Source organism: Chenopodium album, chromosome 4 (assembly GCF_948465745.1).
Source record: "Chenopodium album chromosome 4, dcCheAlbu1.1, whole genome shotgun sequence".
NCBI lineage: Eukaryota > Viridiplantae > Streptophyta > Magnoliopsida > Caryophyllales > Amaranthaceae > Chenopodium > Chenopodium album.
In genome coordinates, this window is record NC_137837.1 from 38,736,356 (window position 1) to 38,755,224 (window position 18,869).

Consider the following 18,869-nt stretch of genomic DNA (forward strand, 5'->3'; position numbering starts at 1 on the left):
ATAAATTGTATGTTGGTGCCTTTGTGCACTTAAGGTGTTTTTAACACCGATGGATAGGATTTTTGGCGCTTTATGCGTTTAAGGTGTCTTTGACACTGAGGTAGAATTAAAAAGGGTTCAACATTAAATAATATGTGGTCACTAATTATTCAAGAATTAAATTGGTATGTTTGGTTGTTGAATAATTATGGTTGATTTATTTATTATGCTTTGAGAGTCATCAGTCCAATAACATGTAAATAACGTAAATTGAAAGAGATTACGCACCAAAACTCTTGGAACGTATATACCTTGAGTATGAACAATGGGGGGGGAGTTATGGGGTTTTATATTTAACCATAACTTCTAATGGAGTACAAGACGCTGTACATTCCTTTTTATTTATTATTATGCGCAGGAATTCCGCCACCTTTGAGTGGTTTTGTCACTGTCACGGTTAGCTCCCGTGTCAGTTAACCTCAGTTTATTTGGGGGAGGTATAGTTGGAAACCCGTTCGATGCGTAATCAACGCTAAATGAATTATTTAGTGTCTAGTTAATGTGTCTTGTTAATTGTTGTGTGTGCTTGTAAACAGGTGCAATGAGGTAAGTGTGTGTTGATAGGTGAAAGCATGTTAGTGTGTTTAATTACGCTTATGTACCAGCTTTGCTGATTGTGTGTGTTTGTGTGTTTGGACATGTCTTTACTTTGGCCCTACAACGACCCATTTTCTAATGGCGAGAAGTGGAGACAAGTAGAGAGGAGGTTTTCAGGTGATGAAACATATTCATGAATGTGCATGAGTGAAGAGCGAATCATGCTAGTTTCTATAAGTATATGATGTGTTTAATGCTTTAATTATTTATGATATTATTATCATGCATGACTAACTCAAAAGTTTTAAAGTTGGTTTGGTTTTAATAAGGGCCTACTTTGGTTTTGACTTTACTTTCGTTGGTTGACTTTTCAAGTTGACTTGTTTTGAATGGTTTTGAAATTAGTCTTCCGCTGTGTGTCTTTGATGGTTGCCTTAGCCGTTTTCACGGTGGCGGTAATATCTTAGATATTCCTATTTAAATTTTTAAACAGGGCAAAACAAGTATTTTAAAAGAAAGGAATTTCTAGGGTGTTACATGAAGCCCATGCGAAAATACCAAAACACCCCCGTGCTGGGAAATTTAACCTCAGCAAATTGCTGGGCTGAGACCGACTCGGAGGGGGTAATAAAGGAGCCTTGGATAGAAAATTGATTAAAATAGGAAATCATAAATTCATAATAGAAAATATGTACTCCGTAGTATTTTATACTACTTCGATTTCATATTAATTGCAACGCTTTAGAGAGGAAAATGTCTAATCGTTTCAAATAATATGATACGAAGGTAGTATTTTGTTTGTTGCATAATTCATAATTGAATATGACTACGGAAGCATGTAGGTTGGGGGGTACTATAAACTATTCAAAAAAAAAAAAAAAATAGAAAGAAAGAACACATGACAAGATTCTGATTTGGAGTTTTGGACGACATCTTCAATCATCCACAAAGTGCCCCATAAACAAAATAATACAAGTATAACAGAAGAATATTCAATGTAGGTTGAATTGAATTTGATTATCAACAAAAAAAAAAAAAAAAAAAAAAAAAAAAAAATTGAATCTCAGATTTCCAAGATAAGATCAACAAAGAGAAAGGGTGGAAAATCAGAGATTGAAAGAGGATGCCAAGCGTAGCGGTGAAGTTATACAGCGTTTTCTTCAAATTCTTGTTGAAACACCGCCTTCAGAATCGTTTCCAGAACACGGCGGATGATTCGGTAAATGGAGGATTACACAATGATTTTGGTGTCACAACTCGGCCTGATGAATCGGTGGCAGCAGCAAATCCAGTATTTACCGACGGTGTTGCGACCAAGGATATACACATTGATCCTTCTACCTCTCTTTCCGTCCGAATATTCCTCCCTGAGACGGCTCTTTCGTCGGAACCCAGGTCGAAAACTAGGGTTTCTAATAGAAGGGTTGATGCGATTGTGGAAGATTCTGGATCAAATTTGCATCGGAGGAATAGTTTTGGACCGTCTTCGGTTGATCTGGGTAATGGGGATAATTCGCAGAGGAGGAGTAGTTATGGTAATGTGGGTGTTGAAAATGGGGGATATAGAGGTTATTTGCCGTCGATTGAGCATAGTAAGGGTGATAAGTTGAGGAAATTACCGGTTATGTTGCAGTTTCATGGGGGTGGTTTTGTTAGTGGGAGTAGTGATTCTGTTGCTAATGATTTCTTCTGTCGCCGGATTGCCAAGTATTGTGATGTGATTGTGTTAGCTGTTGGGTATAGGTTAGCGCCGGAGAATCGGTACCCGGCTGCTTTTGAGGATGGTTGGAAGGTGTTGAATTGGCTTGCTAAAACGGCGAATTTGGCAGAGTGTAGCAAATCATTGATCAGTAGAGGTGGTGGTGTCGTTGGCGGTGGAGGCACTGGTGGCAGCGGTGCTGCTGGTGGCGATACCAAGAAATCTGATGTTCTTCGGCAAACTGTTGCTGATACTTTTGGTGCGTCAATGGTGGAGCCTTGGTTGGCTGCACACGCCGACCCTTCCAGGTTAGTTTCTTGTTGTATGTAATCCTTCTCTTACTTTGATCTATTTTTAATCAACAAACAATTTACTATGATTGTTAGATGCATTGAGCTAATTATAGGATTTCAATCAGCTTGCTGATGAATTGATTTGGTTGTCATTGTAGTTTACCTCTGTGTTGCAATCTCATAGGTATGCTAACTTATGTACACACCTTAGATAATGTACAAAGCTTAGTAATTGCTTGATTCCTCTCGAAGACAAGAGGAATTCTTCTTTTACAATCATCTAAGTAATACAGGTCTTAAACCCATTCATTGCATGTGCAGTACCTTCTAAACCCTGCTTAAACTATATTCAGTAATATTTAGTAATTGTACAATTAAGATTAGTTTTAAATCATGAAATAAGGGTGCTGCAGGGGTCTTGATGTTCGACTAGACTGACTCATTGGTAAAGCCTAAAGGTAACTGGCAATTTATTATTAGGATCTTAAGTTTCATAAGGCATAAAACAAATGAAGTGAGGGGCTATATTATTACCAAAATTGCTTCCAGTATTTCAATATTTGAAGTTTGCTTACCAGCAGAAGAAGCCTATTCTTTCTTTCAAATTCCTTACTTTAAGAATTTCATCTAGATGACAGGGGTCTAGAACCCTTTTGATGGACCCTACTCAAAAATATTGGTATGGTTCTTTTTTTTTAGACCCTATGTTTCTGAGTAGAGGATGGTTCTAGGTGGGATCAAGTATTGTAAGTGTCCAGGTATAATGTTTTTGATCTCAGCCTTACTGACCCAAACCCTACCCAGACCCGTATGCAGACTGCGCAATATTTATTAAATAAAGAAGTTTGAAAATCGATTAATAATCGATCATGGTCTCATGATTTAGTTTAAATTTTTGCACAAGCGGGTATTGGCCAGGAAAGAACGGTGGCTCTCGGACACTACCTAATTATGATTGATACTCCAAGTTTATCTAGAATACCGCGATATTCAGCAGCAACCTTACTGGTAGCAATGATATTACATACAATCGTACGCTAATTAATAGACGATTAAAACTTTTGGGGAGAAATGTAGCTAAAGGACCCAAGTTGGACCCCTGCTCGACCCATAGGGTTTGGGTAAGGCTTTTAAAATTTAGACCCTAAGGGTCCAGGTTGGGTATGGATATGGATGAATAATTCCGGGTTCAGGTCCGGGTTTTAGTAGACCGTACTCATTGCCATCCCTTGCTACGTGGCTGCAGGTCTTGTTAATCCCAATATTAAACCTGGTTTGCTTTGTAGCCCTGCACCGGGGTTTGTGTTGTTGCCTGCCTTGTTTGCAGTTTTAGACTTCCTGCTGTTGCTGAAGATCCTTTATTTCTGGTTTTATACCTTCTGTCCCTTGAGAGCTGAGACCCTAAATCTCGTTGCTTATAACCTGCTTCACATATGACCTGAATCATCATTTGGTGTAGGAAGGCTATGTTGGTCGTTGTCTTTATACTAGAGTTACTATTGAAAGCAGGCCGTATTAAAAGGTGTACTGCAGTATGTACTGAAGTACTTTTCAACCCTTCTGTGGCAATTAGCCAAATAAGATGAAGGTATAAAATTTTTCTTTAGAATAGAAAAATTATCGGGAACTTTTTGGTGTTATTTTATCTGTTGAAAATTCTTTTAGAACAATTCGTCAAGTGTCCAGACTTCTCCAAACCCTTTCTAACTTGTATTGGAGTAACCTTATCAAATGCTGATTTTTTTCGCTGCAGCTTCTATTCCTACTTCATCGTTGAGATACCTCAATCCGAAGTTAAATTTAGGTTCTGGTTCCTGCTTTTGCTGTGTACAGTTGGCAGCATATTGGCCTTTTCCCTTTATATGGTCTTTTGGAAGGACACCCATGTCCTTTCTCTTGAACGTTGCTCTTATCTTTTTTTCCACAGTAGTTTTGGTCTGTATTTCAAAAGCAGACTATAAATAAGCCTCCTCTTCTATTAACGGTGTATGAAATTCTTAATTTGAAGTCTGACCTCTGCTTTTATAGATTATTGGACCGTATATATACTGTTGAAGCTGTCTAATTTGTTCAAAAGCACTAGCAGCTTCTCACAACTCTCAAGCCCCTCACTGTCTAATTCAATTTTAATTTTATCTTTTCCATGCACAAGTGTATCACGTGATTCCTTAATATCCAGGTTGTGTTTGTATAGATTTGGTAAGGCTTCGTTTGGGTGTTTTTTTAAGCTCACTGTTTCCCTAAAGCTTTGATATCACTGACGCACCCCTAAACACCATGTCTGGGACTACAGGGACTGACTCAGAGAGAACTTATTAGTGGGTTTATAAGGTTGCAAACTCACAACTGGAATGAAAGCCAATTAGTTGGACTATTACTATAATAGAGACAATCGCAGATGATCAAGACATAAAAGAACAGTAACTAATGCTATGTACTCGTCACCTAAAATAAGGTCTGGTCTTTTTTCTGATCTGATCTCTGAATATTTTACTGAAGCTTGACCATGCTTGTCACATTCATCTTTATGAGGGTATGACCATGCTTGCCACATTCCTCTGACCGATTACATTTCAAATATCCAATTTTTATAATTTTTAATACAGAGCAAATTGGTATTTGATAAAATAAAAACAGAAATAAGTTCTGGTGAATTTTTCTGGTCTAGTTTGATTTGTATAAGATTAAGGGAAAATTATCTAGAATAAGGTGAAGAGAACATAGCTTAATTTGATATTCCCGTTAGATGCCTGTGGATACCTTAATTCTGCCTCTGGAGCTTAGACGCGAGGTGGAGATGCCTTGCTTTTGTAGGAGAGGTGCTCCTTTATTCTATATAATATACTTTCCTTATGTGATTCAAAATTGTAAAAGAGCCGCACATTATGTTAGTGAAAAAGAGGCCTGTAGTAAATTAATGTACGGGTAAAAAATAATAGATTGCCAACAAGTCCCACTGTTACACGAATCCCTTCACTGTAATTTGGTAGGGCACCCACTTAACTTTTTAAAATAAATACAGTAAAAAGGAGTTGAACGGGCCCACCTGCCCTGTACTCCATAGTACTCTGTAGTTGCCTGAAACAAAAAGAAGGGAAAGGATGAAGAGAAGTAGAGAACTAAATGAGATCATTGAACTGAAGAGGCTAGATTGTTGACAGCATCTGGAGGTTATGACTACGGAATTTGCCTGTGATCGCTTGCTGTCAATTCTCACAAGTGACAATCATCAATTCGTATTAACTCACGAATTAAGCTCATACAAGATTGCAGCTGTAAGGGTCTTTAGGGTTGGAATTGTAATATTGTAGCATTAAATGTAATCTTGTAAGGATTATTTCTCAAAGTTGAAATACAAAACTTGGGGTACATTGCATGTACCCCATGCCATATCCTTGTCACGTCATTTTAACTTTAAACATAATTCCAATATCTACCGTATATGTAGCTTTTTTTTCAAATGACTACTTTATATAGAGATGATATATAACTTAAATCTTATAAATTCAGAATAATAAATCTTTACTACACTTGTCAAAATCTGTTAAGTACTCCATGAAAGGGGATCACATGTCTCATTCTTATTGGCTGCTAGATTTTATCGTAATAACTGCCTTAAAGTCCTGGAAAAAAATAATATAGTATTTGCTACCACTTCAACTGGATGGATTCCATTAAGTGGTTTGAAAATCTTAAGTTTTTAAGTTTATTATGTTGCTACTGTTGCTAGGTAGATTTTATCTGTTTTGCATTTAATTATCATAGTTGCAGTGATTGATTTGAGTTTATGTTGTACAAGGGGTCTGTTATGATACAATTAAAAAATGCCTCTTATATCTGCAAATTACTTTGCTATTGTTTCATTTACTCTAGCCCAGCCTAATGTGCTTTAGCACAGATGCTTGCCGTCAACCATCAACCATAGGGCTTGTAACCCTTAGTGTTGTGGGCATGGAAGTTTTATGCTTCCCTTCTTTTTTTTTTTTTTTTTTTTTTTTTTCCCTTTTTTTTTTTAATGTTCATGAAGCAGAGCATGAGAAAAATAAATATGCTATCTGAAAAGGGTTCAATACATGCTGAATGACACTATTGACTTTCTTCTTTTTCTAGGAAGCATTTTCCAATTGTTTTTCCAGACATGCTGTTTTGGTAATTATGAAATTTCCCATTTCAGTGGTTTTCTTTTCTGTGGTTCTTGATAGTGGTAATTATCTCTCTAGGATTTGTGTAGTGATGGCAGTTCTGGATGTATACCCCCTCCGTTCTTTAAAGATCTTTCTGTTTGCAATTTGCATTGTTCCCATTGTATTATTTTGACCATTAATATCTCTAATCTCATATTAGAATGATATAAAAATGTTAATATTATGAAAATACAAATTGAAATGAATATAGCAAGATCCTACGTGATAATATTGATTCTTGTGAATGACCATCTAATTTGAGAACATGAATAGTTATAACAACTGTAGGAATAATCAGTCTTAATCCCAAAGACGAGGTTGCTTATATGAACCTTGTACTCGCTATTCATGATCCTCTCCTTTCATTCCCTTATGTCCAATGTCATATGCTCTTGCAAACCCAGTTTTTTTACATCCTTCTCAACTCCTTCCCCAAGTCACCTTTGGTTCTGCACTCTTGCTGTGACTTGATTTCTATTTTCCTTACTGATGCATCTTCTCCGCCTGATGTTCCCAAACCAACACTATTAGTTCTATCTTTTTAATATCCTTGATGTCATCAACAACAAATTTCTTTTAGAGTCTGTATCGAAAGGTTGTTGGTTTGCTTAAGGTTTTGTTTAATTGATTAGATTGGTGTCAAATATGCTAGAAGTGTTTTTTATTTTTCTCTTTCTGCATGTTTGGAATAAAGAAATTGCTAAGCTTGTCCTCTAGACTTGACACCTATGTTGCTTAGACTTGGGTACTAGCCTTCGACATGGGTACGTGACCAATTATAATGCTATTTTGTGAAATTTTTCAGTGAATTTCGCCCAAATTGAAGGATATTGAAGTATTCCACCAATTTAGCCCAAATTGAAGGATACTGAAGTATTCCACCCATGTCTGAGTGTTGGACCAGTGTCGAGGGTTTCCAACACTGGGTACTTTAGGTTATAAGAGTAGTTCAAATCACATGGCGTTTGCCACTAACTTGCATATGAAAGTTCTTTAAACATATTTGCTAGATTTTGGATTGAAGTGCGAGGATAATCTCAACTGAAGTACTCATTTAAAAAATAAATTAATATACATATCATTGTTTTTAGTTGTTATTGTACTTTAGCTGTTTATCTTGGCTTTATTTCTTGAACTTTATCTGCATTATCTCTAAATAATTTTTATAGAACAAAGTTTCATTTCTTTTTGGGAGAGGAGTGGGTATATATGTTTCTAAATTGATCATGCTGCAATTATTTATCTAACTTGAGTTTTATAGTACTGATACAAATTCTTGTTCATCAGATGTGTTCTCCTTGGTGTTAGTTGTGGGGCAAACATTTCGGACTATGTGGCTAGGAAAGCTGTTGAATCTGGGAAGCTGCTCGACCCTGTTAAGGTTGTAGCACAGGTGTTAATGTACCCATTCTTTATCGGCAGCGTCCCTACACATTCAGAGATAAAGTTGGCCAATTCATACTTCTATGATAAGCCTATGTGTGTGCTCGCATGGAAGCTCTTTCTGCCAGAAAATGAGTTCAGCTTAGACCACCCTGCAGCGAATCCTTTGATTCCAAATAGAGGACCTCCATTAAAACTTATGCCTCCGACACTGACAGTAGTGGCAGAACATGATTGGATGAGAGACCGGGCCATTGCCTACTCAGAGGAGTTGCGAAGAGTTAATGTGGATGCCCCGGTTCTGGAATACAAAGATGCAGTCCATGAATTTGCAACCCTTGACATGCTTCTGAAGACCCCTCAAGCCCAGGCTTGTGCTGAAGATATTGCCATCTGGGTTAAGAAGTACATCTCAATTCGTGGTCATGAATTCTCTTATTGAGTACCAAATTCATATGGAATTTTTAAGATTGCTGTCCATAGCTCCGTGCTTGTGCTCTCCTCGTCCTCGTCCTCGTCCTCGTCTTGTTCCTTGTCCTCATCTTTCATCACAGAGTTATCAATCAGATTTGGCGTCAAAGGGAAATTTTCTCTCTTACCATGAGTCATTACTGGTCTATATGGTTTGGTATTTTTTAATTTTATTTCATTTGTTTTTGGCTGTAATATAGGGCTTTACAGTGTAGAATTTAGCTACTTGTAATTTGCACTTACCAACTGACGGTCACCAATTGGTGACGGTTTTGTGAAAAAATTCTCGTGTATTATGCTGTAATCAACTAATCATGTACGGATATGTAATGAAATCGTTACCTATGCTTCTTGATATTAAAAATTGAAATAATATTCTTTTGATGACACACCTATATTTGTTATTTTGAAGTTGGGGAGGAATTGATTATAGGAAAAATTGCTAAAACTAATCCTAACTTATCTCTGTCCGTCCTAAATAATCCTAACTTTCGATTATTTTTAAATAATACTAACTTTAGACTTCATCGCCCAAATTAGTCTCAATTGGTAATCCAACTTATTATTATAAGTTACTAGACACATGTCATTTTATGATTGGTTAAAATTTTATTTTTTTCAAAAAAGAATAATAAAAAAAAACTGAAAAATACATAAACAACAAGCTTTCTTCAACCTAACCACCCCACTGCCAGTACACACCCGAACGCCCAGCCCAATGGATCGGAGGTGGGTCGGGTGATGCTTCATCCGCCTCCATCCACCAACTATCCATCCATTACCCGACCCATCCATCACCTAATTTTTTTTCATCCACAGGATGAATCGGGTGGATCGGGTGATAATTCTGGTGAAATAAATATATAAATTAAACTTTTCATTTTCATAATTAAAATCAAGATTTGAAAAAAAAAAAACTGATCAATTTTTTTAAAACTTTGATACATCTTTCTAATACTTGTTCTTTTTTTACTAAATTAAAACAAATGTCAATTCCTAACACTACAATAGACATTAAATTATTAAAAAAGGTATTTATTTTTATTTTTTTATATATAAATTTAACGGGTGGATGGATGAGTCGGGTGATGGGTTGGATGTATCATCATCCGTATCCGACCCGATCCGTCACTCGATCCATCCATCATCCATCCGTTATCTGCTTAAGTTCGGGTTTTCATCCGTATATATATTTGGATCGGGTGGATGGTTATCCATCGGGTTTGGATGATATTGCCACCCCTAGCCCAACCACATGCCTCCTTGGCGCCGGCTGCCGCTAAGAATCCTCCCGGCGTCCCTCTTCTCCGGCTCCGCCTGACCTGTTACTAGTAATCGAAAATTAGAAATTTTGACTGCAGGAAAATTTGGGTATGTAGGGTTCATCCTTCTCTTTCTCACTCCAGCAGAAGAGAAAAAAAAAACTCTTTTACTTTCATCAAATATCTTTCTTTCTTTCTCTTTCACTTTGGAGTTTTCATCATTAACCATGGCGAATTGTAAGATTTTTATTTTTTTAAAAATTTTTTGTACATAATTTTTTTTTTCCTGATTGAAGTTTGAATTCATTGATGGTGGTTTCAATAGTGGCCAGGCTTCCAGGGTGGGGGAAAGAGCGGTTGAAGGGGAGAAGGGTTTTGGGGTGGGGGATGGTGGTTTAAGGGGAAGGGGGAGGGCTAACGGCCGGGAGAAGGTAGGGGCGGCGCCATGGGTAGTTGGGTCAGTTGTCGGCAAGGGAAGGGGGAGGGGGTGGCACAGGCCGAAAGGGAGGGCCTGGGGCAGTGCTGGTGGTGGTTTTTTTTTTAATTAATTAGTTAATAATAATGATAATAATAAAATTTTAAAATTTTAAAATTTTTGACCAACATTAAACCATTAAAAAAATGTTACCTGTTTAACACGTCTCTAGTTACTTGGGACTGTTTTGGGCAGATGAAATATAAAGTTGGGATTATTCTGGGCGGATAGAGCAAAGTTGAGATTATTCTTGTCAATTTTTCCTTGATTATATAATTTACAATTCTTAAATAATTGCTCCATATTAGAGTTTTATATTCGTTATTATAATTTATTTACTTATTTATTTATTTTGACTATGCGCAGTACAACACAAATCACAAACACAACAAGGACCTAAAACGACCAAAAAAGAAATTTTCGACGTCAAGCACGAACTGCCAACCAGTGCGCAAGAGTAATTCAGCCTTTATCAACGATCGTTACGAATACGTCAAACAGACAGTTGAAGAATGCTATCCCTAATCTCATGAAGATGCCAAACACAAGAAATGTCCCTCAAAGAAGGCAAAGGTGGGATATATACTCGTTAATGTACACGTTTAATTGCTCCACATATATAAATCATAAATTTAAAAATCTCAAATGGGTGGCAATATAGAAAGAAAATATGGGACATATTTTGGCCTTTTCCCGCTTGCTGAAGCTCTAAGCGTGATTCCTAAGCAAGGGCAATTGACGTCAAAATTAAAAAAATTCCTTTTATCAAGGAAACATCAGTTATAGTGGTCGCTAGTAAACTCCCGGCGAAATACACCATTGTTTAATGTGACTCCGGCAATATCTATTTATAGATTTGTAAATCAAGATCAGCTCTATGTAATTTAAATGTGTCATTCGTTGTTCTAATTTAACGGTAGAATTCCTAAGAGTGTATCTTCATACAAATTTTATACTTTATTGTTCCAATGAGAATATGTTGTAATGGTTAAATTTAACTATGACAATGTACTATTTAAAGTATTTTACAAATATTAAATGTTAACAATTCATTGCTTTTTAAAAGTTAAATACCTTATTCATACCAGAGCGACAACTTCTCTTGTTTAAGTTCAATAAATTAATATTTTAGGCTTCGGGCTTGTGTTTATTGTAATCTATCTTATTTATTGGAGTCAGGGTTAGAAGTAACTAGATTAGTCTCGTGTGACGCACGATTTGAACAAATAAAATTTCTAAAATTTATTTATTTTTGTCATAATAAGATTAAAAACAAATAAAATTCTCAAAACAATGCAAATAATAAACCAAACATTAAGAACTCATAGAAAAATCAAATGACGAAAGGGGTATCTCATGAAGAGTAATTAAATTATTATTGAAAGAGAGAATAGATTGTTTTTCAAAAATTGATACTAATAATATAAGGGAGGTGTTAAACACCGCCAACAATTTTTATCAATACCGCCAACATATTAGATGAATGGACAACAATACCCTTAGTACACCCCCCAACTTTCTTCCTCTTTCTCTATTTTTTTCTCTCTCTCATCACCCACAACCACCACTTCTCTCTCCGTGCTTTCTCTCTCATCACCTATTTCCCAACCACCACACCACCACAACAGAGGCTGTAAGTTAGAGGTGAAGGGGAGCGGTGCCACTGTACACATTGGAGGTGGAAGGGCAGCAATGGTGACGGTCTGTTGGTTGAAGGTGACAAACTGGTATTGCGGTGGTCGGCAAAACCAGTTCGTCTTCTTTTTTATATAACCTCCGGCGATCACTACCGGCACACAAAACCGGTTAACACTGTCGGTAACCGGCGCTCAAAACTTGTGGTTACCCAGGCCAACCAGTTTTTGGCGTCGATTGTTGGCCACGGCCGACCGGTTTTGGGCGCCGATTGTTGGCCACGGTCGACCGTTTTTGGGCGCCGATCAATAGTACATCACAAATCCGCTGCTTGTTTTTATTATTTTTTAAAAATTATGTTAGAGAAGGAATACAAGTCATTTCTCTTCTTCATCATAATTTGTCAAATTATAATTATTCACTTGAGTTCAAGTAGTAGTGTAGTACAGTTATTGTGATTGTTATTATTATTATTTATAGTATTATAATTATTTATTTGTTAAAAAAAAAAGTACTCTAAAATATAAATATTTGTTGTTACGCGACTGCTAGTGGCATGGGTGGTGAAAGCGGCGGTGGTGGCTTTTGTGATGGTTGCCAATTGGGTTTGTCCCTTATGAGAGAGTAAGCTATGTGACGATGGTTAACTATAGGATAAGGGTAACTTTGTCTCTTCATAACTTTTGTTGTCGGTTTTGATAAAAAATGTTGGCGATAATTAGCGATTCACTAATATAATTGACCAAAATTTTATTAAAATAAAATAAAAGTCATTAAATGATGACATCATTTATAGTTTTGGAGGGAATTTTTTTTTTGAAAACATGACATGTGTCTAATTTTAGGATAGAATGATATCAGCGGTTGCTATTTTAATACGAGTATTACTTATAGATTTATCTTGTATTGAAAATTTCTAAAATATCAAAGAACTAGAGTGACGAGAAAGAAAATATTGTACTTAGTGATTTGGGTATTTTTATACCCGGCCAGGTGGCCCAACCAGAAAGCGCCACGTGTTCTCCATATAGGTGCCATTTGGACCTATGGAGTGATGACACGTGGAGGGTGGACTCTTCTCCGTCCTACGTGGACTGAAGGTCCAGCAGGGGCCATTCAGTTGGCGACACGTGTCACCCAAAAGGTGCTTCAGAATCCTTTTGGGCACAGTGACACGTGTCACTCAGGTATTGGCCCTGGGATGGCGGCCTTCTAAGGCCCAAATCCCGAGGCGCCGCAAAACGGCGTGACCTAACTCCTAGGTCACCAGATCCTAGGAGGGCACACTTTTCCCTATAAATAGGGACATTATGTCATTTATGACGACACACGAAAAAACACACGAAAAAAGAGAGAATTTTTGACACACAATACGAGACAATACGTCACTTACCACAGAGCTGTCGTTTTCAAGGAACACACAACACTTTACCTGAGCTTGGAATCCAAGCAGATAACTTTACTTCCGCACGTTTTATCTCCGAATATTTACTGACTTAATCTTCGGAGGCGGACCACCGACCATCCGGCGGTCCGTTTGCTTTGCAGGTACAGGCATCCTCAGTTGAATCCAGTTTCAGTGTTGTAACTCTCCCGAGGGACAAAAACCCCCGAAACATTTGGCGTCGTCTGTGGGGAGAGTACCTCTGAAATGGCTTCACAAGAGCTTGTACCAAATCCGGAGACCATTCGGCCTCCAAATGATGTACTGGTCCAAACGGACCATGACTCAGGTGACGACGCTGATGTCGAAACCTATGTGGATCCAAATGGATCCCTCATCTCTAAACGCATCCGCAGTAAGGAACGGCGAGAGCGTCCCCATGTTCAGGCAGGACCAAGCAAAACTGCTGGCCAGCCAAAGAAGCCCTCGGGGCGGCCGGTTGATCCTTCCCAGGCGGCAGGATCAGCTCCCGTCACTCGGGATGAGCTAATGTCACTCCTGAGCAGCCTCAGGGGTGAAATCAAGCAGCTCGCCTCAAAGAAGTCGCCTACTCCTAGAAAGGAGCAGTCGGCCAAGAAGCCAGCCCAAGCTGGCAAACAGAAGTCGGTCAGGGACCGTCAGCCGACTCCTCATCCTGCTCCTAAGGAGAAGGCCAGGTCCCAATTTGACCTTAATCGGCTCCGTTTCCCAGAAATGGGCGCAAGAAAACCCATCCGGCACATACAGCCGGATGGTAGCAAGAAAACGTTCTCTGACGCTCGGCAATACATTGAGGAGAGGAGAACCCAGCAATCAGAGTCGGCTTCAACGTCGACTTATCATGATAGCTTTCGGAATACCTCTGTGAGGTGTTCCCAGTCTGTACATGAGACCCCAGCAAGCAGTCAAAGGGTTCAGTCTGGGCCACATGTGATTCAGTCCGCCCAGTACATGGCACAACCATTGTACCAGGCGCCAGTTGTACCTTACATGCAACCTACCCTCTATGGAGGACAGGCGGCATACGGCTATCAGCCGATGGACTGGCAGCTTAGGCTGCAACACCTTGGAGATCAACCCTCTGCTTTCTCCAGGGAAATAACTGAAGCCGTACAGCCGGCCAAAGTTAAAAACGTTCTGGTTGGAGCCTATGACGGGACCTCCAACCCAGAAGACCACCTACTAGCATACACCCACCTCATGTATTTACAGGGGTTGGATGATGCCGCATGGTGTCGTTGCTTTCCAGCCACCCTGAAGGGCATAGCCCAGCAGTGGTTTGGCAACCTGCCGGCTGGCTGCATAAATAGCTTCAAAACACTTGCGTTCTTGTTTGCATCAAACTTCTCTATGAACATCCCTGCCAAAAAGACAAGTCTTGACTTGGGCAATGTACAGCAGGGAGATAGAGAAGGTTTGCGATCCTACGTCAGGCGGTTCAATCTGGTTCGAATCCAGATTCATGGGCTGTCTGATGAGGTCGCCTTCACAGACTTCTTTAAGGGTCTGAAGGACGGGTCTACCTTTAAGTAAGAACTCGTCCGCAAACAAATCTTTACTCTGCAAGGAGCCTTGCGAGAGGCGGAAGCCTACATACAGGCGACCGAACTCTGCTCCTCCAATAAGCAGTCGGACCATAAGAAGTCCGACCGGCAGAAAGAGACTCGGTCTGCTCAGCCGGCTCCTAAGCCAGAAGAGAGCAAAAAGAAAAAGCAAGTCTGGGCCATTGATAACTCTGATCAACCGGCCCAGAAGAAGAAAAAAGAGTGGAAACCGTACGTCCCAAGGTACGAATTCCACAAGGACTGCTGCTCCATCCTTTTGGAAATTAAGGATCGGCTAACTCTTGAAAAGCCGACTGCTATGAAAGGTTCCGCTGAAAATAGGAACAAAAACAAGCATTGCCATTTCCATGAGGATGTCGGCCGTGACACAAACGACTGCTTTAGTCTCAAGCGGGAGCTCAACCGTCTGGCCGACAAAGGACAGCTTAAGTCCTATGTGAAGTCCAAAGTGACTTCAAAAGCAAATCCGGGGCAGTCCAAGAAAAAGACTCCCCAGCCTGCTGTGAGTGCCGAAACTGATGAAGAACCGGTGTACACCATAGCAGGCGGATTTGCCGGTGGTGGCCCGACCATTCGGGGTACTAAGGACCATCTAAGAAAGATGGTCAATTCTGTTGAGGAGGGGGATACATCTAGCACATCCACCTTCTCTAAAGTTGTCATCACCGAACAGGACAGAGGCAAAGTCCGTCGGCCGCATGATGACCCTGTTGTCATTGAATGTAAAGTCGCCAACCAGCTGGTTGGCCGAATTCTGATTGACACAGGAAGTTCCTCTGACCTCATCAGCCTCAAATGCTTGTCCAATCTCAAGTACAAACCGGATAGCATGATGGAGGTCACCCACACCTTAGTTGGGTTTGGAGGAGGACTTGTGCACCCAGTCGGACGAATCGACCTACCTGTCCGCCTGGGAAGCAGGGGAGACGGTCGACACATGACCATCCGTCTCCTAGTGGTTGAAGAGCTCACGGCTTACAACCTCATCTTTGGCCGACCCACTCTTAATGAGTGTAAGGCCGTCATCATCCCTGCTCTCATGCTACTCAAGTATGAGAAGGATGATGGAACAGTTGGTTCCCTTAATGGGGACCAAAAGACGGCTCGAGAGTGTTATCTCTCGGACGTCAAGCCTACGGCCGCAGCATCCGGCCGAGGCAAGCAAATGATTGACCTCGACGATGTCGAGGAAGAACAGTCGGCCCCACCAGCCGGAAAGAAAAGAAAGACTGATCAGCTGGTGGTGGTCAAAAAAGAAAAGCAATAGCAATCACTGACCGGGGAAAGGTCGGATGATCTTCGCCCCCAGCCTACTGGAGAGCACATTGATATCCCTCTGGATGATAGCCGTCCAGAGCGGACTGTTAAGGTGGGGACGATTGCCTTTGCAAAGTTGGGTGAAAACCTTCACCAGCTGCTCAAGGAATTCAAAGACATCTTTGCCTTTGAAGTGGAAGAAATGCCAGGCATCAGCCCGGATCTCGCCGTCCACAAACTCGCCGTGGATCCTAAAAAGAAGCCCATCCGGCAAAAGAAAAGAAACCACGGTGAAGAAAGAAGTCAGGCGGCAGCTGCCGAAGTAAAAAAGCTGTTAGATGCCAAGTTCATTCGGCCGTGCAACTTCCCTGAGTGGGTGGCTAACGTTGTGTTAGTAAAAAAGCCGAATGGAACTTGGCGGATGTGTGTTGATTACACAGACCTCAACAAGGCATGTCCAAAGGATAGCTATCCACTTCCTAAGATCGACAGTCTGGTCGACTCAACAGCCGGACATGCCCTGATGAGTTTCATGGACGCCTATTCAGGTTTCCATCAGATCCCCCTGTGGAAAAAAGATCAAGAAAAGACGGCATTCGTCACTGATCAGGGGTTGTTCTGTTATACTGTGATGCCGTTTGGTTTGAAGAATGCGCCTGCTACCTTCCAACGAATGATTAATACGGTCTTCATTAATCAAATCGGAAGGAATGTAGAGGCGTACATTGACGATATGATAGTCAAATCCACACAGCAGGCGGATCACCTTGCTGATCTCCGAGAAACATTCGCCACACTCAGGCGGCACAAGGTCATGCTTAACCCAAAAAAGTGTGTCTTTGGTGTTGAGTCTGGGAAGTTTCTCGGATTTTTGATTGACCAAAGAGGAATAGAGGCCAACCCTGAGAAAATACAGGCGGTAATCGACATGCAGTCGCCCCGTACTGTGAAGGAAGTGCAAAAACTGACAGGTTGTCTGGCGGCCCTGGGGAGATTCCTCAGCCGTTCAGGAGACAAGTGTCTCTACTTTTTCCAGGCAATCAAAAAGAAGACAAACTTTGAATGGGGGGATGATGCAGAGGCGGCCTTTCAAAGGCTAAAAACTCATCTGCACTCTTTGCCGAGGCTTGTCAGCCCTTTACCTAAAGAGAAGCTCTTCATGTACTTAGCCGTCTCTGATCATGCCCTCAGTGCTGTCCTCTTAGCTGAAAGAGACGACATCCAGCTCCCGGTGTATTTCATAAGCCATGTTTTGAGAAATGCGGAGCTTCGGTACCCCATGGTTGAGAAATTCGGCCTTGCCCTTTACATGGCCATCAAGAAGCTTAAACCTTACTTCTTGGCGCATGCGGTAGAGGTCTATACTGACTAACCGATCAAACGGCCACTCACAACCTTGGAGTCTTCTGGACGAATGCTCAAATGGGCAATCGAAATACAAGGATTAGAAATCACTTATGAATCAAGGAAGGCAATAAAGGGACAAGCATTCGCTGACTTTATTGTCGAAATGACAAGGCCGGTTGTTCCGGACAATACGGACTAGGTCTGGAAAGTATATGTGGATGGGAGCTCCACTGTGAACGGCTGTGGTGCGGGGATTATCTGTCAATCTCCTGAAGGAGATAAGTACGAATACGCACTACGGTTCAAGTTTCAGGTCTCTAATAATGAGGCCGAGTATGAGGCCCTGCTGGCCGGCATCCGGTATTGCAAGGCGGCAGGGGCGAAGAAGGTATCCGCCTGCTCTGATTCTCAACTGGTCGTACTCCAGGTTAATGGAACGTACGAGGCCACTCATCCGGCCATGATAAAATATTTGCAGGCGGTCAAGAGTGAAGTTGGGTCACTTGAAGAATTTCACCTAACTCAGGTGCCCAGGTCTTCAAACAACCAAGCGGATGCTCTGTCCAAGTTGGCATCATCCGCCTCCTGTGAAACGCCTCGGTCAGTCTTCTGGGAGGTCATGGAAAAAAGAAGTATATCAGAGGAAGACCCCATTGGAATTCTTGACCGAAGCTCAACCTGGATGGACAGCATCCGGACCTATCTTGCAGACGACACGCTCCCTGACTCACCACGGGAGGCGGCTGTTCTGAAAAAACGAGCAGCTAACTTCGAGTTACGGCAAGGAGAGCTCTTCAGGGCTGGCTTTTTTGAAACCCCTGTTGAAGTGTGTTACCCCTGAAAAGGGGAAGGAAGTTCTCGAAGAGTTGCATTCGGGATTCTGCGCCTCCCATATAGGCGGCAGATCCCTCGCGGCCAAGGCCAGGCGGCTTTACTTTTGGCCGACTCTGGAGTCGGATGCCATGGAAATGGTGAAAAAATGTGACAAGTGCCAAAAGTTTGGCAAGCTCATCCATCGTCCGGATACAGACCTGACGGCCATCCACAGCCCAATACCCTTTGCCAAATGGGGCATGGACATTCTGGGGCCATATACAACTGCACCAGGCGGCAAGCGCTATATATTGGTGGCTGTGGATTACTTTACTAAGTGGGTAGAGGCTGAGGCAGTCAAAAACATCAAGACTAAAGACGTCATTTCCTTTATCTGGAGGAACATAATCACTCGTTTCGGGGTGCCCATGTCTATGGTTTTTAACAATGGTCCTCAATTTGAGACGCCTCAACTCAAGACTTGGC

At 40.9% G+C, this 18,869-nt stretch overlaps 1 protein-coding gene across 1 annotated transcript; it reads left to right on the forward strand.

Annotated features, from left to right (window-relative positions):
- Positions 1-1,440: 1,440 nt before the first annotated feature.
- On the forward strand, positions 1,441-8,951 carry LOC145629093 (putative carboxylesterase 11). Its single transcript, XM_081681586.1, has 2 exons — positions 1,441-2,583; positions 8,040-8,951. The coding sequence occupies exons 1-2, from the start codon at positions 1,700-1,702 to the stop codon at positions 8,575-8,577; spliced, it is 1,422 nt and encodes a 473-aa protein (XP_081537712.1). The 5' UTR covers positions 1,441-1,699; the 3' UTR covers positions 8,578-8,951.
- The last annotated feature ends 9,918 nt before the right edge of the window (positions 8,952-18,869 follow it).

Coding starts and splice junctions, on each gene's coding strand:
- LOC145629093 (XM_081681586.1), top strand. CDS start 1,700: ATGCCAAGCGTAGCGGTGAAGTTATACAGCGTTTTCTTCAAATTCTTG. Junction 2,584..8,039: donor GCACACGCCGACCCTTCCAG/GTTAGTTTCTTG, acceptor CTTGTTCATCAG/ATGTGTTCTCCTTGGTGTTA.